The 23,010-nt window shown below is 47.4% G+C and overlaps 1 protein-coding gene across 4 annotated transcripts in view; it reads left to right on the top strand.

The window, feature by feature from the left end:
• The first annotated feature begins 204 nt into the window (after positions 1-204).
• The window catches only part of nup155 (nucleoporin 155), a 244,979-nt gene continuing 222,173 nt past the window's right edge, over positions 205-23,010 (top strand). For 3 of the 4 annotated variants that reach the window (XM_072257447.1, XM_072257446.1, XM_072257448.1), the window contains exons 1-3: positions 205-798; positions 15,897-16,034; positions 16,375-16,471. In XM_072257447.1, the coding sequence (XP_072113548.1) occupies positions 660-798; positions 15,897-16,034; positions 16,375-16,471 (374 nt within the window). In that variant the 5' untranslated portion in view covers positions 205-659. Of the gene's footprint in view, positions 799-15,896; positions 16,035-16,374; positions 16,472-23,010 lie in introns of those variants that run through there. The other variant, XM_072257449.1, reaches the window with a different exon arrangement.

Genomic DNA, 23,010 nt, shown 5'->3' with positions numbered 1-23,010 from the left:
GGACGAGGTTATCAGGCTGACGAGAACCTCGGATACACGAGGAAATCTGCAAATGCAGGAAATTCAAGAAACACACATAAAACTATGACGAGAACCTCGGATGTTCAGCGTAGCCGCTGTCGGTCCTCCGGCGGCCGTTGGGGGCGATGTGCAGCGCGGCTCCTCCTGTCTCGGACTGTTCACTCTTTGGCATTTGACCTTTGACCAGTCGCTCGAAGAGCGGCGGCGAGGAATTGGCGCGGGAACTAGAACCGAGCCCGAGTTTGAGGCCGTGCGGACTTCGGCACTGTTCCTACCCTAGTCCGAGGCTCCAGAGATCGGCACTGTTCCTACCCTAGTCCGAGGCTCCAGAGATCGGCACTGTTCCTACCCTAGTCCGAGACTCCAGAGATCGGCACTGTTCCTACCCTAGTCCGAGGCTCCAGAGATCGGCACTGTTCCTACCCTGGTCCGAGGCGCCAGAGACCTGCGGCGGCCGTCTGGACCCTGGCCCACGGCTCTAGAGACTGGTAGCAGCACCGTTATCGACCCCCAACCCGGACTCTTCATCGTACTGCTCAAGGCCAAGGCCCAGTCCCCGGCCCCAGCGTCTGACCGCCTACAAGCGGTAGCCGCCGTCCCGGACATCCCGAGGCCAGAGCGAGCGCCCAGGCAGCACCATGCCGCCCGTGGTATGTCCCGGGCCCGGCACCAGCACGCTGGACTCGCTGGAAAACGCTGGGCGTCTGATCGACAAACACTTGCAGGACGACCGGCTGTACCCTGACCTTACCGATCTGCTCAACGTGCCAAACTACAGTAAGAATTAAAGGGCCGTTCGGCCCGTCCTCACCTGCTGTATTAACGCTTCCCCGGTCCATCAAGTGGATTGAAATTAATCTACAGCCCTGTGTGCTAATGGACACAGGGATGTTAGGGTCCAGGAAGTGGTTGCAAAGGTTGATAAAGCGTGTGATATGCCTGCCTTTATGAGTTGAAGCGTAATGTTAAAGAGTCAGAAAGTTATGTTGCAGCTTTATAAAGCTTTGATTAGGCTGCATCAGGAATATTGTATTCATTGCTAGTTGTTTTATTATAGGAAGGATGTGGAGGATTTTGAGGGGATGCAGAAGAGGCTTACCAGGATGTTGCCTGGAGTATGGGGCATGTGCTATAACGAGAGGCTGGATAAACTTGGGTTTTTTTTCTCCAGAGTGGTGGAGGCTGAGGGGAAATTTGAAAGGATTTTGTAAAATATTGAGAAACCAGAGAGTGTGTGGTTGCCTGAATGTGTGCTGTGGGATGGTGGTAGAGGCAGATGCAATAGTAGCACTTAAGAGGGTCTTAGGCACATGAATATGCAGAGAATTAACCATATGGACTTATGAAGGAAGAAGGGATTGGTTAAATTAGGCATTTAAGGAGTTTAATTAGTTCACAGGATTGTGGGGTAAAGGGTCTTTTTAGGAAAGATTGTGGAGAGAATTAAATTGTATTCAGATGAGAACAAAGATAATCTGGCACAGGTTTACAGTTTTGGACAAGGGTTGAGAAGGAAAATGTTTTGAATGTAGTAAATATCAGTGATGTTGAACTTGCTGCTTTATGAGGGTGTTGGAAGCAAAGTCAGATGCCCAGCACAGAAATGTGTCCTTTTGTCTGTGCCGATTAAGATGTGTGTCTGCACTCACCTCATTTACTTGCATTAGGCCTATATTCCTGTACTATCCTATTCAATTATCTGTCCATAAGACATAAATTAGGCCATTCAGCCCATCAAGTCCACTCTGCCATTTCATCATGGTTGATTCCGATCCTATTCAACCATATACACCTGCCCTCTCACCATATCCCTTGATGCCCCGACCAATCAGAAATCTATCAACTTGTGCTTTGAATATACCCACATACTTGGCCTCCACCACAATCTCTGGTAGAGTATTCCACAGATTCACCATTCTGGCTAAAAAAAAAAAATTCTTCTTCTGTTCTAAAAGAGCGTCCTTCAGTTTTGAGGCTGTGCCCTCTAGTTCTGGACGCCCCACCATCCTCTCCACATCCACCTTATCCCCCCTGCGTTTTTCTAAATTCCAGTGAGTACAGGCCCAAAGCTGCCTCTGGACTCCAATGACAACACATCCTTTTCTGAGATAGGCAGCCCAAAACTGTTGTCCATACTCCCAAGTGTGCCCTAACTAGTTTTTATATTCTATTTCCCTTGAAATGAGTGCCAACATTTCATTTGCCTTCTTTACTACAGACTCAACTTTTGAATTAACCTTTTGGAGATCTCCTAAGTCCCTTTGTACCTCTGAGGTTTGAACCTTTTCCCCATTTAGATAATAGTCCACACTATTGTTTCTTTTTCCAAAATGTATTATCATACATTTCCCATCAACATTTCATCTGTCACCTTTTTGCCCATTTCAGTTTGTCCTAAGTCCTGCTGCAATCGCATTGCTTCCTCAGCACTACCTACCCCTCCACCTATCTTTGTATCATCCGCAAACTTTGCCACAAAGCCATCAATTTCACTATCTAATGTGAAAAGTAGTGGTGCCAATACTAACCCCAGAGGATCACCAGTAGTCACTGGCAGCTAACCAGAAAAGGCCCCTTTTATTCCTACTTACTGCCTCCTGCCTGTCAGCCACTCCTCTATCCATGCCGGTATGTTTCCAGTAACGCCATAGGATTTTATCTTGTTCAACAGCCTCATGTGAAGCATCTTATTAAATGCCTTCTGAAAATACAAGTAAATGACATCCATCTTTGTCCACCTTGTTTGTTACTTCTTTGGAGAATTCTAACAGATTTGTCAGGCAAGATGTCCAAGTGCCTTTTGAGCGATGCAGAAGGCACCTCCCACCTCCATTGGCATTGTTCAATGGTTTCAGAAGAAAATTGCTTAGGCACTTGAGGTAAACTTGAAGGACTAAGAACACAGAGCCAGGATAAGGGACCCAGGAGATCTACCATGTGGCTTCTCTTTGTTGATTTATTCCGTCCATGTTCCTCAAACCTTCCAATTGTACACTTATCATCCTGTGGGAAGAACTTGCACCCAAGGTCACCTTCAATTTTTCCACTCATCATAAAACTGCCCTCTAGTTTTAGGTTCCCCAGCTTTTGGAGAAAAGGACCATTCACCATATCTTCAGAAAACATAGAAACATAGAAAACCTACAGTGCATTACAGGCCCTTTGGCCCACAATGCTGTGTCAAACATGTACTTTAGAAATTACCCAGGGTTACCCAGAGCCCTCTATTTTTCTAAGCTCTATCTATCTATCACCGCATGCCTTCTTAACCACAGAGTCAACCTGCGTTGCAGCTTTGAGTGTCCTATGGACTCGGACCCCAAGTGATCTTCCACACTGCCAAGAGTCTTACCATTAATACTATATTCTGCCATCATATTTGACCTGCTAAAATGAACCATCTCACACTTATCTGGGTTGAACTGTATCTGCCACTTCTCACCCAGTTTTGCATCCTATCAATGTACCGCTGTAACCTCTGACAGCCCTCCACAATATCCACAACACCCACAACCTTTGTGTCATCAGCAGATTTACTAACCCATCCCTCCACTTCCTCATCCAGGTCATTTATAAAAATCACAAAGAGTAGGGGTCCCAGAACCACTCTTTTCCTTCTGTGGGCAAGCGAATTCTGGATCCACAAAGCAATGTCCCCTTGGATCCCGTACTTTCTTAGTTTCTCAATAAGCCTGGCATGGGGAACCTTATCAAATGCCTTGCTGAAATCCATATACACTACATCTACTGCTCTACATTCATCAATATGTTTAGTCACATCCTCAAAAAATTCAATCAGGCTCGTAAGGCATGACCTGCCTTTGACAAAGCCATGCTGACGATTCATACTATGCTTCTCCAAATGTTCATAAATCCTGCCTTACCAACCACTGAAGTAAGACTCACTGGTCTATAATTTCATGGGCTATCTCTACTCCCTTGAAAAAGGGAATAACATCCACAATCCTACAATCCTCCGGAACCTCTCCAGTACCCATAGATGATACAAAAATCATCGCCAGAGACTCAGCAATATCCTCCCTGCCTCCCACAGTAGCTTGTGGTACCTCTCGACTGGTCCCAGTGACTTATCCAACTTGATGCTTTCCAAAAGCTCCAGCACACCCTCTTTCTTATCTATATGCTCAAGCTTTTCAAGCTTTCCAATCTGTTGTAAGTCATCCCTACAGTCGCCAAGATCCTTTTCCGTAGTGAATACTGAAGCAAAGTATTCATTAAGTATCTCTGCTATCTCTTCCGGTTCTATACAGACTTTTCCACTGTCACATTTGATTGGTCCTATTCTCTCACATCTTATCCTCTTGCTCTTCACATACTTGTAGAATGCCTTGGGTTTTTTTTTCCTTAATCCTGCCCGCCAAGGCCTTTTCATGGCCCCTTCTGGATCTCCTAATTTCATTCTTAAGCTCCTTCCTGCTTGCCTTATAATCTTCTAGATCTCCATCATTACCTAGTTTTTTGAACCTTTTATAAGCTTTTCTTTTCTTGACTGGATTTACAACAGCCTTTGTACACAACGGTTCCTGTACCCTACCATCCTTTCCCTGTCTCATTGGAACGTACCTATACAGAATTCCACACAAGTATCCCCTGAACATTTGCCACATTTCTACCGTACATTTCCCTGAGAACATCTGTTCCCAATATATGCTTCCAAATTCCTGCCTGATAGCCTCATATTTCCCCTTAAACCAATTAAATGCTTTCCTAACTTGTCTGTTCCTATCCCCCTCCAATGCTATGGTAAAGGAGATAGAATTGTGATCACTATCTCCAAAATGCTCTCCCACTGAGAGATCTGATACCTGACCAGGTTCATTTCCCAATACCAGATCAAGTACAGTCTCTCCTCTTGTAGGCTTATCTACATATTGTGTCAAGAAACCTTCCTGAACAAACTTCACTCCATCTAAACCCCTTGCTCTAAGGAGATGCCAAACAATATTGGGGAAATTAAAATCTCCCACCACAACAACCCTCTTATTATTACACCTTTCCAGAATCTCTCTCCCTGTCTGTTCCTCGATGTCCTTGTTTACTATTGGGTGGTCTATAAAAAAAACACCCAGTAGAGTTATTGACCCCTTCCTGTTCCTAACTTCCACCCACAGAGACAGTCCCTCCATGACGTCCACCTTTTCTGCAGCCATGACACTATCTCTGATCAGCAGTGCCACGCTCCCACCTCTTTTGCCTCCAACCCTGTCCTTTCTGAAACATCTAAAGCTTGGCACTTTAAGCAACCATTCCTGCCCCTCATGATCTCATACACCTCTAAAAGGACACCCCTCAGCTTTTTACACTGCAGGGAAAACAGTCTCAAGCTATCTAGCCGTACTTTATAACTGAATCCATCTAGTTCTGTAAATATTCTTGTGAATCTCTCTGCCCCCTGTTTGGCTTTATGATATCCCCCTCTATTGTCAGGAAACCAGAACTGCAAATGAAGTGGTCTCACTAATGTCTTGGTACTGCTGTGAGATGATGTTCCAGCTCTCAGTCTCTGCTTTGACTGGTGAAGGCCTTCATGTCAAATCCTGTTATCACCACTTTATTACTTGGTTTACCAGTGGCCGGCTGGTGGCGCAGTGAGATCAGCGCCGGACTCCGGAGTGAAGGTTCCGGAGATCGAATCCAGGTCGGGCCACCCCTGAGCACGCTTTTCATCCATGTTGGGTTCAGTGTCGAGCTAGCCACTCAGCCTCGTAAAAAATACAAGGGTCGAGTCGTAACGTGACCCAGTTAATCCTGACACCACATGCCAGACAAGAATGGCTGAGTGTCTGGTACGACATGCTTAAAAAAAAAACTTGGTTTACCAATTTCTAGGTACTATGTACCTGTACACTTAAGTCTCTGTCCTTCAACGTTTCCAGGGCCTTGCTGTTTACAGCACAAGTTCTGTCCTCATGTAACTTCCCAAACTGCAGTATTTTGACTCAGTTAAATTTCATTTGTCATTGCTTAGCATGCTTTCCCAGTTAATCTGGATGCTGCTATAACCTTAGATAACTTTCTTTACTAATCACAGTAGCACCAATTTTGGTATCATTCACAAACTAATAATGATACCGCCAACATAACAACCAAATTGCTAACATGGATGACAAATAATAGGAACCCAGCATGGATCCTTGTGGCACACCACCGGTCACATGCTGATTCTAATCTGTAAAACAACTCTTGCATTAGCACCCCACTAACTCCTATCACAAGCCAATTTAGTGTCTAATTGGCTAGCTCAGCCTGGATCCCCTGTGATCTCAGCTTCCGGACAAGCCTACCTTGTACCTCATCAAAGGTCTTGTTCGAGTCCGTGTAGACATTTGCCACCCTGCCCTCAACAGTCCTCTTAAACATCTCAGACAATTTTGTGAAACATGTTACCTAGACAGAAAGCTATTCTGACTATTGCTGATCAGTTCTTGTCTTTCCAAATGCAAATAATTCTTACCCCTGTGAATCCTCTCCAGCAAATTTCCCACTTGTGATGTTAAGCTCACTGACCTGTACTTCCCTGGCTTGTCTTTGCAACCCTTCTCAAATAAGGGCACAATGTCAGCATCCTCTAGTCTTTCAATATATCAGCTGTGGCTTATTATGTGCTTGCAGACTGCATAATGGGAGGAGTTGAGGATACTGAGGAGGGTTGTCACAGTTCAGCAGGATACAGACCAGTTGGAAATATAGGCAGAGAAATGGCAGATAGTGTTTAATCTGGATAGGTGTGAGGTGATGGATCTTTAGGAGGACAAATGTAGAGTCTGATAATACTTTATACTTTATTGTCGCCAAACAATTTGTACTAGAACATACAATCATCACAGCGATATTTGATTCTGTGCTTCACACTCCCTGGATTACAAATATTAAATAGTAAAAACAGTTAAAATTAGTAAATATTAAAAATTTAAATTATAAATCATAAATAGGAAATAGAAAAATGGGAGGTAAGGTAGTGCGAAAAAAATTGGAGAGGCAGGTCCGGATATTTGGAGGGTACGGCCCAGATCCAGGTCAGGATCCGTTCAGCAGTCTTATCACAGTTGGAAAGAAGCTGTTCCCAAATCTGGCCGTAGGAGTCTTCAAGCTCCTGAGCCTTCTCCCGGAGGGAAGAGGGACATAAAGTGTGTTGCCTGGGTGGGTCGTATCCTTGATTATCCTGGCAGCACTGCTCCAACAGCATGTGGCGTAAAGTGAGTCCACGGATGGAAGATTGGTTTGTGTGATGTGCTGCGCCGTGTTCACGATCTATTGCAGCTTCTTCTGGTCTTGGACAGGACAACTTCCATACCAGGTTGTGATGCACCTTAGAAGAATGCTTTCTACAGTGCATCTATAAGAATTAGTGAGAGTTTTAGGGGACAGGCCAAATTTCTTTAGTTTTCTCAGGAAGTAAAGGCTCTGGTGGGCCTTCTTGGCAGTGGACTCTGCTTGGTTGGACCAACTCAGGTCATTTGTGATATTGACCTCGAGGAACTTAAAGCTTTTGATCTGTTCCACTTGCGCACCACCGATGTAAATGGGATCGTGCGGTCCGCTACTCCTTCTGAGGTCAACAACCAATTCCTTCGTCTTGCTGACGTTGAGGGATAGGTTATTGTCTTCACACCATGCCACCAGGTTCTTGATTTCCTCTCTGTACTCAAACTCATCATTACCTGAGATGCGGCCTACAATTGTTGTGTCATCAGCAAACTTATATATTGAGCTTGATGGAAACTTGGCTACACAATCATGGGTGTACAGTGAGTACAGTGGGGGTGAGTACACAGCCTTGTGGGGCACCGGTGCTCAGAGTGATTGTAGAGGAGAGCTTGTCCCCTATTTTTCACCTGGGTCCTGTCTGTGAGGAAGTTGAAGATCCAGCTGCAGATCTGAGTGCTAAGGCCCAGGTTCCAGAGCTTAGGAATCAGTTTATTTGAAATGATGGTATTAAAGGCAGAGCTGTAGTCAATGAAAAGGAGCCTTACATATGCGTCTTTATTCTCCAGGTGTTCTAAGGAGGAATGTAGGGCCAGAGAGATGGCATCTGCTCCGGTAGACAAATTGCAAAGTGTCGAGGTTGACCGGTAGGCTGTGGCTGATGTGTGCCATAACCAATCGCTTGAAGCACTTCATAGCAATTGATGTCAGAGCCATAGGTCGATAGTCATTCAGGCATGCCACCTTGCTCTTCTTCGGCACTGGGATTATTGTTGCCTTCTTAAAACACGAGGGGATCTTAGACTGAAGCAAGGAGCAGCTGAAGATATCAGCAAACGCTCCAGCTAGCTCGCTTGCACAGGCCCGCAGAACCCGTCTCGGGACGCCATCTGGGCCTGTCGCCTATCTTCAGGAAGGCCCTTCTAACGTCCTCCTTGGTGACGATGAATCTCGATGCCACCAGGTCTGGTTCATCTGGAGGGAGCGGGATGCTCCTCTTCTGTTCAAATCTTGCGTAGAATACGTTAAGTTCGTCAGGAAGAGAAGCGCCATAGTTATTGATATTCCCAGACTTTTCTTTGCGCCCAGTGATCTCATTTAGACCCTGCCATAGTCTACTGGCATCGCCTTGGTTAGCCTGGGCTTCCAACTTGGCTCGATATTGCCTCTTGGCGCCCTTAATGGCTTTCTGGAGTTCACGCCTGGATTCCTTGTAGCGACTGGTGTCCCCGGACCTAAAAGCCACAGCTCTAGCCTTTAAAAGGGACTTGACCTCATGATTCATCCGGATCGTCTTGCGAGACACACAGTCCTCCGTGCATTTCCAAATAAAGTCCGTGACAGCTGAGGCATACTCATCGAGGTTAGCTGCCGAGTCCTTGAATATTAACCAGTCCACCAATTCAAAGCAGTCATGGAGGACCTCATCTGTTTCCTCTGTCCAACGCGACACTACTTTTGACACCGTGACCTCCCGCTTCAGTTTCTGTTTGTAAGCCGGGAGGAGGAGTACGGCCTGATGGTCTGATTTTCCGAAGTGAGGTCATGGGACGGAACGGTAGGCATCCTTGACTGCTGTGTAGCAGTGGTCAAGTATATTCGGGCCTCTAGTGGGGCAGGAGACATGTTGGTATAACTTTGGCAGCATCTTTCTGAGGTTGGCCAGGTTAAAGTCCACGGCTGTAATGAGCAAAGCCTCCGGATACCTGGTCTCTAGTTCACTGATGATGGCGTACAGTATGTTCAGAGCACACTCCACGTCCGCCTTGGGGGAAATGTAGACCGCTGTCAGTATGACCGAGGTGAATTCCCGTGGCAGATAGTAGGGATGACACTTCACCGACAGGTGTTCCAGGTCCGGGCTGCAGGAGGTTGTCAGCGCCACTGTGTCTGAGCACCACCCAGTGTTGATCAGTAGGCAGACACCACCTCCCCTCGTCTTGCCCGAAGACGCTGTGCGGTCCATCCGATGGATGGAAAATCCCACCGGTCGGATGGCACAGTCAGGGGTGGCAGGGGAGAGCCAGGTCTCGGTGAAACAGAATACACAGCAGTTCTACATCTCCCTGCAGTAGGTGAGTCTCCCTTTAAGATCATCCACCTTGTTCTCTATGGCTTGCCCATTAGCTTGTAGGATGGTGGGCATAGGGACCCTGAAGCCCCTCAGCTTCAATCTGACCAGCAGGCCAGCTCTTTTCCCACACTTCCTCGGTAAATAGTGCATCTTTCCAGGTCTCCATCAATGCAGTGTGTTGTCAGCTGTTTTATGTCGGCGGGTTGCGTTGTCGGGCGCTCCGGGTCGGGCTGAGTAGCGGGGGAGGCTCTGCTGCCACTTCCAGCTGCCGGGGGCCCGGGCTGTCGATTGGGTCGGGCCCCGAAGCCAACACTTAATCCCGGATGGCCGGGCTCCTTGCTGAATCAAGTCCTTAAGTCGAGTCACAGTTGCGGAGGCCTCCGCTCCAGTTGAGCTTGGGGCTCGATTTCCAAGGTCGGCGGCGGAGGCCTCACTTCTGGCAACTGTGGATGGCCATCAACGGGGCTTTACGGTGGTCACTCCGGGGAAGTCTCTGTGGCTCCTTGAGGTCTCCGCCGTCACTTCTGTGTGGTCGTCTGCTCCGGAGAGGTGCTGGTCGGAATGGACTGTGTCTCCAAGCGCTCTGGCACGGTAGCAGACCGTGGGTCTCCGGGAACGTGGTGCACCTCGTTGGTCAGGTCCAGGTGCGGTCCGGAGTTTAAGAAGCAGTTCTGGCGCGGTGGTCTCCAGCTTGGTCAGTGGCTTCGCCAGAGTGTTGTTGATCTTTATCATGCTAAATTGGAAGTTTAGAAGGGTTTCTCGGGTAGAGGATAGTGGAGAGGGCAGTTTGCTCGGGAGAGTTCGCGCAAAGTTGCCAGTTACCGACGCCATCTTTAACGGATAATACAGCCCATCTTGCCCATACCAACTAAGGTGCCCACCTAGATCTAGACAGACAGACAGATATACTTTATTGATCCTGAGGGAAATTTGTCCATGTTTGACCAAGCAATTAAATGGCAGGACCCTTTGGAGAAATGATGTACAGAGGGAATTTTATAAGACCATAAGACAAAGGAGTCTCATTTGGCCCGTCGAGTCTGCTCCGCCATTTTATCATGAGCTGATCCATTTTATCCTATTTAGTCCCACTGCTCCGCCTTCTCACCATAACCTTTGATGCCCTGGCTACTCAGATACCTATCAATCTCTGCCTTAAATACACCCAATGACTTGGCCTCCACTGCTGCCCGTGGCAACAAATTCCATAGATTCACCACCCTCTGACTAAAAAAATTTATTCGCATTTCTGTTCTGAAAGGGCGCCCTTCAATCCTGAAGTCATGCCCTCTTGTACTGGACTCCCCTATCATGGGAAACAACTTTGCCACATCCACCCTGTCCATGCCTTTTAACATTTGAAATGTTTCTATGAGGTCTCCCCTCATTCTTCTAAACTCCAAGGAATACAGTCCAAGAGCGGACAAACGTTCCTCATATGTTAACCCTCTCATTCCCGGAATCATTCTAGTGAATCTTCTCTGTACCCTCTCCAACGTCAGCACATCCTTTCTTAAATAAGGAGACCAAAACTGCCCACAGTACTCCAAGTGAGGTCTCACCAGCGCCTTATAGAGCCTCAACATCACATCCCTGCTCCTATACTCTATTCCTCTAGAAATGAATGCCAACATTGCATTTGCCTTCTTCACTACTAACTCAACCTGGAGGTTAACTTTAAAGGAATCCTGTACGAGGACTCCTAAGTCCTGTTGCATCTCAGAACTTTGAATTCTTTCCCCATTTAAATAATAGTCTGCCCGTTTATTTTTTCTGCCAAAGTGCATAACCATACACTTTCCAACATTATACTTCATTTGCCACTTCTCTGCCCATTCTTCCAATCTATCCAAGTCTCTCTGCAGACTCTCTTGTTTCCTCAGCACTACCGGCCCCTCCACCTATCTTCGTATCGTTAGCAACCTTAGCCACAAAGCCATCTATTCCATAATCCAAATCGTTGATGTACAATGTAAAAAGAAGTGGCCCCAACACTGATCCCTGTGGAACACCACTGGTAACCGGCAGCCAACCAGAATAGGATCCCTTTATTCCCACTCTCTGTTTCCTGCCAATCAGCCAACGCTCTATCCACGTATGTAACTTTCCTGTAATTCCATGGGCTCTTATCTTGTTAAGCAGCCTCATGTGTGGCACCTTGTCAAAGGCCTTCTGATAATCCAAATATACAACATCCACTGCATCTCTCTTGTCTAGCCTACTGGTAATTTCCTCAAAAAATTGTAATAGGTTTGTCATGCAGGATTTTCCTTTAAGGAATCCATGTTTAGTTCTGCCTATCTTGTCATATGCCTCCAGGTACTCTGTAACCTCATCCTTGACAATCGACTCCAACAACTTCCCAACCACCGACGTCAAGCTAACAGGTCTATAATTTCCTTTTTGCTTCCTTGCCCCCTTCTTAAAGAGCGGAGTGACATTTGCAATCTTCCAGTCTTCCGGAACCATGCCAGAATCTATCGACTTTTGAAAGATCATCGCTAATGCCTCCGCAATCTCCAAGCTACCTCCTTCAGAACACGAGGGTGCATTCCATCTGGTCCAGGAGATTTATCGACCTTTAGCCTATTCAGCTTCCTGAGTACTTTCTCTGTTGTAATTGTGACTGAGCACACTTCTCTTCCCTGCCACCCTTGAGTGTCCGGTATCCTGCTGTCTTCCTCAGTGAAGACTGATGCAAAATACTTGTTCAGTTCCTCTGCCATCTCCTCATCTCCCACTACAATTTCTCCAGTATCATTTTCTATCGGTCCTTTATCTACTCTCACCTGTCTTTTACTCTTTATATACTTGAAAAAGCTTTTAGTATCCTCTTTGATATTATTTGCTAGTTTCCTTTCATAATTAATCTTTTCTCTCTTAATGACCTTCTTGGTTTCCTTTAGTAAGGTTTTAAGAACTTCCCAATCCTCTGTCTTCCCACTAATTTTTGGTTCCTTGTATGCCCTCTCCTTTGCTTTAACTTTGGCTTTGACTTCTCTTGTCAACCACGGTTGCATCCTTTTTCCACTCGAAAATTTCTTCTTTTTTGGAATATACCTGTCTTGCACATTCCTCATTTCTCGCATAAACTCCAGCCACTGCTGCTCTGCCGTCTTTCCCGCCAGTGTCTCTTTCCAGTCAACTTTGGCCAGTTCCTCTCTCATGCCACTGTAATTTCCTTTACTCCACTGAAACACCGACACATCAGATTTCAGCTTCTCTTTTTCTAATTTCACAGTGAGCTCAATCATGTTATGATCACTGCCTCCTAAGGGTTCCTTCACCTCAATCTCTCTAATCACCTCCAGTTCATTACACAATACCCAATCCAGTACAGCCGATCCCCTAGTGGGCTCAACAACAAGCTGTTCTAAAAAGCCATCTCGCAGACATTCTACAAATTCTCTCTCTTGAGATCCAGTGCCGACCTGATTTTTCCAATCTACTCGCATGTTAAAATCCCCCACAATTATCATAACACTGCCCTTCTGACAAGCCTTTTCTATTTCCAGTTGTAATTTGTAGTCCACATCCCTGCAGCTGTTTGGAGGCCTATAAATAACTGCCATCAGGGTCCTTTTACCCCTGCTATTCCTTAGCTCAACCCGTAAAGATTCTGCACCTTCTGATCCTATATCACCTCTTTCTAATGATTTAATATCATTTCTTACCAATAAAGCCACGCCTCCCCCTCTGCCTACCTTCCTATCCTTCCGATACACCGTGTATCCTTGGACGTTCAGCTCCCAGAGACATGCATCCTTTAGCCAGGTCTCAGTGATGGCCACAATATCATACCTGCCAATCTGTAGCTGTACAACAAGATCATCCACCTTATTCCTTATGCTGCGTGCATTTAAGTGTAACACCTTAAGACCAGTATTTGATACTTTTTGCTTTGATTTCACTGCAACTCATCCCAATGGCTACACATTTGCCCCATCACCTGCCTGTCTTTCCTGACATCTTTACTGCTCACTATCTTAGATTTATTTCTGTTTTCCCCTTCCTCCACTCTATCATTCCGGTTCCCATCCCCCTGCCAAATTAGTTTAAACCCTCCTTAACAGCTCTATTAAACTTTCCCGCCAGGATATTGGTCCCCTTCGGGTTCAGGTGTAACCTGTCCTTTTTGAACAGGTCATACTTTCCCCAGAAGAGATCCCAATTATCCAAGAATCTGAAAGTCTGTAGTTCTTTGAAAGTGCCAACATAAATGGTGGTAAAGAAAGCATGTGACATTTGCCTTCATCAGTTGGTTATTGAGTATAAAAATCCTGGAAGTCATGTTGTAGCTAATAAAAGTTTGGTCAGGCCAGTATTTTGTGGTGCAGTTCTGGTCATATTACGGGAAGGGTGTGGATTTTTGGAGAGGATGCAGAAGAGGTGGGTAGTGTTAGAGGCAGATACATTAGGAACATTTAAGAAACTATTAGATAGGCACATGGGTGATAGAAAAATAGAGGGCTATGTGAGAAAGGAAATGTTAGATTAAACTTGGAGTATGTTAAAAGCTCAGCACAATATTGTGGGCCGAAGGGTTTGTTTTGACCTGTGATGTTAAATGTTCTTAGGGGTTCCCAAGGATGTTCCCTGTAAATGAGAGTATTCATCATGAGGAGCTTTACAAACTGGTTTTCTCTGGACCATTAGAGCTGAGGGTGACCTGATAGAAGTTTAACAGAATTGAGAGACATTGGATAGATGGTTTTTTTACTTGGGAGAAAATGTCGTATAAGAGAGGCCATAGATTTAAGGTGAAAAGGGCAAGTTCTAAAGGAAATTCTCCAGGGAAATGTTACTACAGCAGGAAGTTGTCAGGGGAGGTATTGAAAGAAATGAGATAGCAACGTTTAAGAGGTATTTAGATGGATGCTTGAATAGACAGGGATATAAGAACATGAGGCATAGGAGCAGAATTAGGCGTTTAGCTCATCGAGACTGCTCTGCTGTTCCATCAGGGCTGAGTCATTATCCCTCTCAATACAATTCTCTTGCCTTCTCCCAGTAATCTTTGACACCCCGACTAAGCAGGAACCGATTAATTTCTGCTTCAAATATACTTACTGACTTAGCCTGCACAGCCATCTGTGGCAATGAACTCCAGATTCACTACCTTCTGGCTAAAGAAATTCTTCCTCATTTCTGTCCCTTTATTCTGAGGCTGTGCCCTCTGGTTCTAGACTCACACTCTATAGGAAACATTCTCTTCACATCCACTCTGTTGAGGCTTTTCAATATTTGACAGGATCCAATGATATACCCCCCCCCCCCTTATTCTTCTGAACTCCAGCAAGTACAGACCAAGAGCTATCAAAAACCCCTCCTATGTTAACCCCTTCAATCGTGGAATCATTGTCGTGAACCTCCTCTGGACCCCTTCCAATGCCAGCACATCTTTTCTTAGCTAAGCAGCCCAAAACTGCTTGCAATACTCCCAAGTATGGTCTGGGCAAAGACTTATAAAATCTCAGCAGGACATCCTTGCTCTTACAGTCTAGTCCTCATCTAGTCCTGTAATTTCCTTTCTTCTGCTTCCTTCCCTTCTTAAAGAGTGAAGTGAAATTTGCAATTTTCTTGTGCTCCGGAGCCATTCCAGAATCTAGTGATTCTTGTCAGTTCATTATTAATGCCTCCACAATCTCTTCAGCCGCCTCGTTCAGACCCTGGGCTGTAGTCCATCTTGTCTACTTTTAGACCTTTCAGCTTTCAGGAACTACGTTCACTTCTGCCCCCTGACGTACTTGAATTTCTGGCATACTGCTGGTGTCTTCCACAGTGAAGACCAGATGCAAAATATCTATTAAGTTTGTCCGCCATTTCTTTGTCCTCCATTACTACCCCTCCGGGTGATTTTCCAGCAGTCAATAGCCAGTCTCGCCTCTATTTTTGCTCTACATGTTTGAAAAACCTTTTGGTGTCCTCATAGTATTGGCTGGCCTACCTTCATGTTTCATCTTTTCTCTCCATATTGCTTTATTTGCCTTCTCTTGGTTTTTAAAAGCTTCCTAATCCTCATTCCGCTGGATGTTCAGGTTCAGGAGCAGCTTTTTCCCCTATGGTATCGGATTTCTGAATGGACATTTGACCCATGAACGTTACCTCTCCACCTTCGCCCCCTCCCCTTTTGCACTACTTATTTAATTTAACTTTCATTCAGTTTTATGTATTGCAATGTACTGCTGCTGCATTACAGCAAATATCATGACATGTGCCAATGATATTAAAGCTGATTCTGATTCTGAAATTGGTATCATCATTGACACAGAGGAACATGATCCTATTCTATATTTGTTTTTTTCTAATTAATTATTATTTTGCTTTTTCTGATCAATTATTCTTCTCACCATAGATAATCCATCGCTATCAGGGATGACTGATATGGATTATCCACTGCAAGGACCTGGTCTGGTTTCGTTACCCGATCTCCCAGAGATCAGCCCAATCCGGAGAGTACCACTCCCTCCAGAATTGGTGGAGCAGTTTGGACGTATCTTTTTGTTACTGCAACGTGATTGACTTGCCAAGGCTGTGTGTAGTTTGTGGTCCTGGTATTACTGTCTCTCTTGCACAGATATAGATGTAAAGTTAGTTATGTGTGTACAAATGCAGCCAGTGGTAATGTGCTTGAACGTGCTGATACATGCTAGCACATGTGGATGTGCCTTGATACACTGACATACATATTCACACATGCCAACGTCATCACAGGTTTTATCAATAGTGAAACACCTTGGACTACCTTCCGTAAGTGGTTCAGTATTGAGTTCCTCGTTTCAATTTGTGAACCTTCAGAAAAACTGGTTGTGTGCTTACATCTTGTACCTCAGATATGCAGTGCAATTGTATGATGGGTGTTTTTCCTGAGATTGCCAAGGCATGGCTGACCATTGACAGTGACATCTTCATGTGGAACTACGAGGATGGGTAAGTAAGCATTGAGACAATATGGCAGTGGAGTGATTTTAAATTCATAAACATATTGCAGGCAAAGCTAGCCATTTAAATTCCTCTGAAGATGGAGAGCACCTCAAACCACTGCACTACTTGTGAAGGAGTTCTAGGAATGTTTTTAGTTTGGGATCTGTAAGAGTTCAATTGTTTCTAAATAAAGAAACATTGATTAAGTGACGACTGTCCTGGGTGATAGAAGTTTGAGATTTGTGAGAATGAGTTCTAAGTATTTCATCACACTCAGACATTTCAAAGCAGTTTATGCTACAAGAGGAATAGAATTTCCTGCCCTTAAAAGCCTTCTGCACCATTGTAGAGGGGGATCACTTGGGGAATGATGGTCATTGAATTGCAAGGCTTGCTAATGGATAAGATGAAGAAGCAATTTTCAGTCGGAATTCTGAATGAAATAAAGGCCATGTAGTCGCGCTGATGTGCAACGAGTGAAAACAACATACTGAGTCGAGCAGGGTCTGGGTGAACTGTTTATTGTTTCAATCCCCGCGCGCTTAAGTGCCCGCTCCCAGCATCCCCCGCTCTTTGCGGGGCGGAAGTGATGTCAGCTTCCGGGCCGAGGTCTGCCCTGCACTCAGAGCCCTCTCGGTTGCTGCTGGCTGTGGACTCGCCCGCGACTGCTGGAGCTGGTTCGCTTGCCGCGTGGGCGAGCTGCCACATGACCCCCCACCCCACCCCCGAACCGTGGTGCCTGGGAGGTGCAGAGTCCACAGCCTGCACACTTTCAGTTCTTTTAGGTGGCCGGCCTCATTGTCGTGGGGTGGCACCGCAACCGGGTGTTCAAGGTCTAGATGCGCCAGTTTGAGACGGTCAATGGTAAAAGTCTGTTCATGATCACCAATGTCGAGAATGCAGGTTGTCCCATTATGGCGCACCACCTTATAGGGTCCTTCGTTTGGTCGCTGCAGGGGTGGTCTGTGCGTGCCTCGGCGAATGAAAACTTGCTCTGTTGTAGGTCCTTGGTCACGAAAGAGGGTGTTGTTCCGTGATGGGACATCGGGACTGGGGCAAGTGTTCCAAGCCGCTCCCGGAGTTTAGTTAGGACCGCCGTAGGTGTGTCCTGCTGGCCACGGGGTGCTGGCACAAACTCACCGGGAACTGTGAGCGGGGCACCGTAAACGAGTTCGGCCGATGATGCGGCCAGGTCCTCCTTGGGTACCATGTGGATACCAAGCAGCACCCAGGGGAGTTCGTCAACCCAGTCTGGCCCACGGAGGCGTGCCATCAGGGCTGAGTTCAGGTGCCTGTGGAAACGTTCCACCAGGCAGTTGGACTGCGGGTGGTAAGCAGTCGTTCGGTGGAGCTGGGTTCTGAGGAGTTGTGCCAGTGCAGACCACAAAGCCGATGTGAACTGCCCACCCGTCTGAAGTGACGTGGGCTCGGAGTCCGAACCGTGCCACCCAGGTGGTAATCAGGGCTCTGGCGCATGTCTCCGTGGCCGTGTCAGCGAGTGGGACAGCTTCTGGCCACCTCGTGAACCTGTCCACCATGGTGAACAGGTATCTTGCTCCTCTCGAAACTGGCAGTGGGCTGACGATGTCCACGTGGGCATGTTCAAACCTCCTGTGTGTCGGCTGGAAGGGTTGTAGTGGGGCCCTCACGTGCCTCTGGATTTTGGAGGTTTGCCAGTGCGTGCATGTCCTGGCCCAGTGCCCGACCTGCTTGCGTAGGCCGTGCCACACAAACCTGTCTGTGATCAGCTGGATGGTCGCCCGGATGGAAGGGTGGGCTAAACCGTGCAAGGCGTCGAAAACACGGCACCTCCAGGCGGTCGGGACAATGGGCCGAGATTGCCTGGTGAACGTATCGCAAAGGAGCTCATTATCTTCAGGCCCAATGGGTATGTCTTCGAGGCGGAGTCTTGAGACTGCGGTTTGGTACGCCGACATCTCTCCGTCCAGCCGTTGCGCCTCAGCTAATGCTGCTTAATCCACCCCCGGAGACAGAGAGTGCACTGATTGGACGGAGGTGAGTGACAGCATGTTGGCTACCACGTTGTTCTTCCTGGAGATGTGCTTGATCGTGGTGGTAAACTCGGAGATGTAGGACAGGTGGCGTTGCTGGCGGCCCAACCACGGGTCCGACACTGGCAAATGTGAAAGTGAGGGGCTTGTGGTCTGGAAAGACTGTGAACTCTCTCCCTTCCAGAAAATACCTGAAGTGCCGGATGGCAAGGTACAGGGCCAGTAGCTCCCTGTCGAAAGCGCTGTACTTAAGTTCCAGGGATCGTAGGTGCTGGCTGAGAAAAGCGAGTGGCCTCCACTGGCCTTTGATGAGCTGCTCGAGCATGCCGCCAACTGCCGCCCCCGGGGGCGGACCAGGAGCGTGGCGTTTGCTAGTGTGCTTTTGGCTTGTTCAAAAGCTGCTGTCGCCTCCTCTGTCCAGGTGACCTCTTTGAATTTGCCGGACATCAAGCCGAAAAGGGGCCGCAAGATCCAGGCCGCTGAGGGCAGGAAACAGTGATAAAAGTTAACCATCCTAACAAATTTCTGCAGGCCTTTAACAGTGCTAGGTCTGGCGGACTGGCAGATGGCTTCAACTTTTGCCGGCAGGGGCACAGCTCCATGGCAGGCGATCTGGTGTCCCAAGAAGTCGATGGCGGGTAGGCTGAACTGGCATTTGGTGGGGTTGATAGCCAGGCCATAGTCGCTTGGGCGGTGGCAGAGCAGATGTAAATGTGCTAGATGTTCCTGGTGGAAGCAGCTGGTGATAAGTATGTCATCCAGGTAGATGAATAGAAAGTCCAGATCTCGCCCTACTGCGTCCATCAGGTGCTGGAATGTCTGTGCTACGTTTTTGAGCCCGAACGGCATCCTGAGGAACTCGAACAGGCCAAAGGGGGTAATGAGGGCTGTCTTGGGTACATCATCTGGGTGGACTGGGATCTGATGATACCCTCGGACCAGGTCAATCTTTGAAAAGATGCACGCCCCGTGCAGGTTGGCCGTAAAGTCCTGGATGTGTGGTATCGGATAGCGATCGGACATGGTGGCGTAGTTCAGACTCCTATGGTCGCCGCACGGTCTCCACCCACCCGCGGACTTGGGCACCATATGGAGTGGGGAGGCCCACGGGCTGTCGGAATGCCGCACAATCCCCATCTCCTCCATCTTCTTGAATTCCTCCTTCGCGAGGGGGAGTTTGTCGGGTGGTAGCCTGCGGGCCCGGGCATGAAGGGGAGGTCCCTGTGTGGGGATGTGGTGCATCACGCCGTGCTTGAGGTTTGTTGAGGAAAACTGCGGCGTGCTGATAGATGAGAACTCTGATAATACTCTGGCAAACTCGTTGTCGGAATAAGTGACGGAGTCCAGGTGCGGGGCCGGTAGCCTGGCCGAGGGAGAAAGTCTGGAACGTCTTCTCATTGACCAATCGTGTCCCTTCAAATCCACAAGCAGGCAGTGCATGCGGAGGAAGTCCGCACCCGGTAATGGCTGTGATACCGCGGCCAGCATAAATGTCCATGTAAAGCGGCTGGAACCGAACTGCAAGGGGATGGCTCTTGTGCTGTAGGTGTGGATGGTGCTATTGTTGGCTGCCGCAAGTTCTGGTCCTGTTCTTCTAGTTCGGGTATCGTGGCTCGAGGGGGGTAGGACACTGATTTCCGCCCCCGTGTCCACCAGGAATCTACGCCCGGAGTGCTTGTCCCAAACGTAGAGGAGGCTATCACGGTGACCAGCTGCCGTTACCATCAGTGATGGCTGGTCCTGGCGTTTCCCTGGAATGAGCATGGCTGTTGGCAGCAGCGGGCCCCGGAACCCCACCTTTGATGATAAAAACACCAAGACTCAGAAGTGGTGCCGTCCCTTGGTGTTGGTGTTACGTACTCCGCTGCTGGGATGTGGGAGAGCTGGGCTTTCGGCCATGCCGCAGCAATAATTTCGATGGTGGTTCTGCCATTTTGTTTAGTGCGCCAAAGCACATCCGCGTGGGCAGCCACTCTGCGCGGGTCTCTGAAATCTTCATCTGCTAGCAGGAGGTGGATGTCTTGTGGCATTTTCTCCAAGAAGATCTGTTCAAAAAGCAGGCAAGGCTTATGGCTGTCTGCCAGTGCTAGCATGTCGCTCATCAGGGCTGATGGTGCGCAGTCGCCCAGGCCGTCCATATGCAGCAACCGCGCGGCCTGTTCGCGGCGGGAGAGGCCAAATGTGCGGATTAACAGGGCCTTGAGTGCCTCGTACCTGTCTGTTGCTGGGGGCTGATTCAGAAAGTCGATAACGCGGCCCGCTGTCTCCTGGTCGAGGGCGCCCACCACGTAGTAATACCTGGTGGTGTCTGAGACAGTTTGCCTGACCTGGAACTGGGCCTCTGCCTGCTCGAACCAGACCAGGAGTTGAGTGGTCCAGAAGTTTGGCAGTTTAAGGGAAACTGCATTCTGCAGAGCCGAGTCGTTCCTGCTGGGTCCAAATGCCATTGGACCGTCGGAGTCATCAGTGTAGTCGTGCTGATGCGCAATGAGTGAAAACAACACACTGAGTTGAGCAGGGTCTGGTTGAACTGTTTACTGTTTCAATTCGCGCGTGCTTAAGTGCCCGCTCCCAGCATCCCCCGCTCTTTGCGGGGCAGAAGTGATGTTGGCTTCTGGGCCGAGGTCTGCCCTGCACTCAGAGCCCTCTCGGTTGCTGCTGGCTGCGGACTCGCCCGCGACTGCTGGAACTGGTTCGCTTGCCGCATGGGCGAGCCGCCACAGCCAGCTTCACTCTAGGAGAGAGAAGAGCCAGGTTGCACAGTACAGTACCTTGAAAGAGAAAATGTTAAATATAGATTGACTTTATTGACGGGGGAAACTGTAAGAACTGAAGTGAATTTGAAGAAAGAATTAAGTTGAATAACATGTAAAGCCATTCAAAGCTTCAGGCTAAAGGTAGTATTCTGAGAGAGGAGATCAAAGGGAAAATAAATTGCACAAAGCAAATAACAAAATAAGGCAGTTTTGCTGAAATGGAACTCAGTGGTCTCATTCACCATGTATGTAATATGTTTGATACAGACAGGCCAGGCTGAAGGGCTTGTTCTCGTGTTCTCAGTTGTAATAAGAGTCTATGGCTAATTTAAAAGTTCAAAGTAAATTTATTATCAAAGTACATATATGTCACCATAGAAGATTCATTTTCTTATAGGAATACTCAATAAATCCAATAACCATAATAGAATCAATGAAAGACTCCAACTGGGTGGACAATCAGTGTACAAAAGAGAACAAACTGCAGATACAAAAAGAAAGAAGAAATAATGATAAATAAGCAACAAATTTCAAGAACATGAGATGAAAGGTTCTTGAAAGTGAGTCCACAGGTTAGTGGAACAGTTAAGTGTTGGGGTGAGTGAAGCTGATTGAAGTTAACCCCTCTGGTTTAGGGGTCTGATGGCTGAGGGGTACTAACTGTTCCTAAACCTGGTGGTGCGAAGCCTGAGGCTCTTGTACCTGTCTGATGGCGGCAGGTAGAAGATATCCTGTCCTGGGTGGTGGGGGGCCCTGATGATGGATGCTGCTTTCCTGCAACAATTCTCCATGTAGTTGTTCTCAATGCTGGGGAGGGCTTCACCCATGAAGATGTGCTGGAGCTTTTGGAAAGCATCAAGTTGGATAAGTCTCTGGGACCCGACGAGATGTACCCCAGGCTACTGTGGGTGGGGAGGGAGGGGATTGCTGAGCCTCCAGCAATGATCTTTGATTCATCAAAGAGAGGTTCCGGAGGATTGGAGGGTTGCGGATGTTGTGCCCTTATTCAAGAAATGGAGTAGAGATAGCCCAGGAAATTATAGACCAGTGAGTCTTAGTTCAGTGGTTGGTAAGTTGATGGAAGGGATGCTCAGAGGTAGGATTTGTGAACATTTGGAGAGGCATAATATGATTAGGAATCGTTAGCATGGTTTTGTCAAAGGCAGGTCATGCCTTATAAGCCTGATTGAATTTTTTGAGGATGTGACTAAACACATTGATGAAAGAAGAGCAGTAGATGTAGTGTATATGGATTTCAGCAAGGCATTTGATAAGGTTCACCCTGCTCTGCATCCTATCAATGTCCCATTGTAACCTACAACAACCTTCTACACAATCCACAACTCCACCAACCTTCATGTCATCTGCAGACTTTCTAACCCATCATTGCGTATTAATGGTAAGTCTCTTGGCAGTGTGGAGGATCAAAGGGATCTTGGGATCTAAGTCCATTGGACACTCAAGGCCACTGCACAGGTTGACTCAGTGGTAGGAGCCGAGAGATAATGTTGCAGCTATATAAGACCCTGGTCAGACCCCACTTGGAGTACTGTGCTCAGTTCTGGTCGCCTCACTACAGGAAGGATGTGGAAACTATAGAAAGGGTGCAGAGAAGACTTACAAGGATTGGGGAGCATGCCTTAAGAGAATAGGTTGAGTGAACTTGGCCTTTTCTCCTTGGAGCGGTGGAGGATGAGAGGTGACCTGACAGAGGTGTATAAGATGATGAGAGGCATTGATCATGTGGATAGTCAGAGGCTTTTTCTCAGGGCTGAAA

The sequence above is a fragment of the Mobula birostris genome, chromosome 5 (genome assembly GCF_030028105.1).
Source record: "Mobula birostris isolate sMobBir1 chromosome 5, sMobBir1.hap1, whole genome shotgun sequence".
Taxonomy (NCBI): domain Eukaryota; kingdom Metazoa; phylum Chordata; class Chondrichthyes; order Myliobatiformes; family Myliobatidae; genus Mobula; species Mobula birostris.
This window is presented reverse-complemented; position numbering and strand designations above follow the sequence as displayed.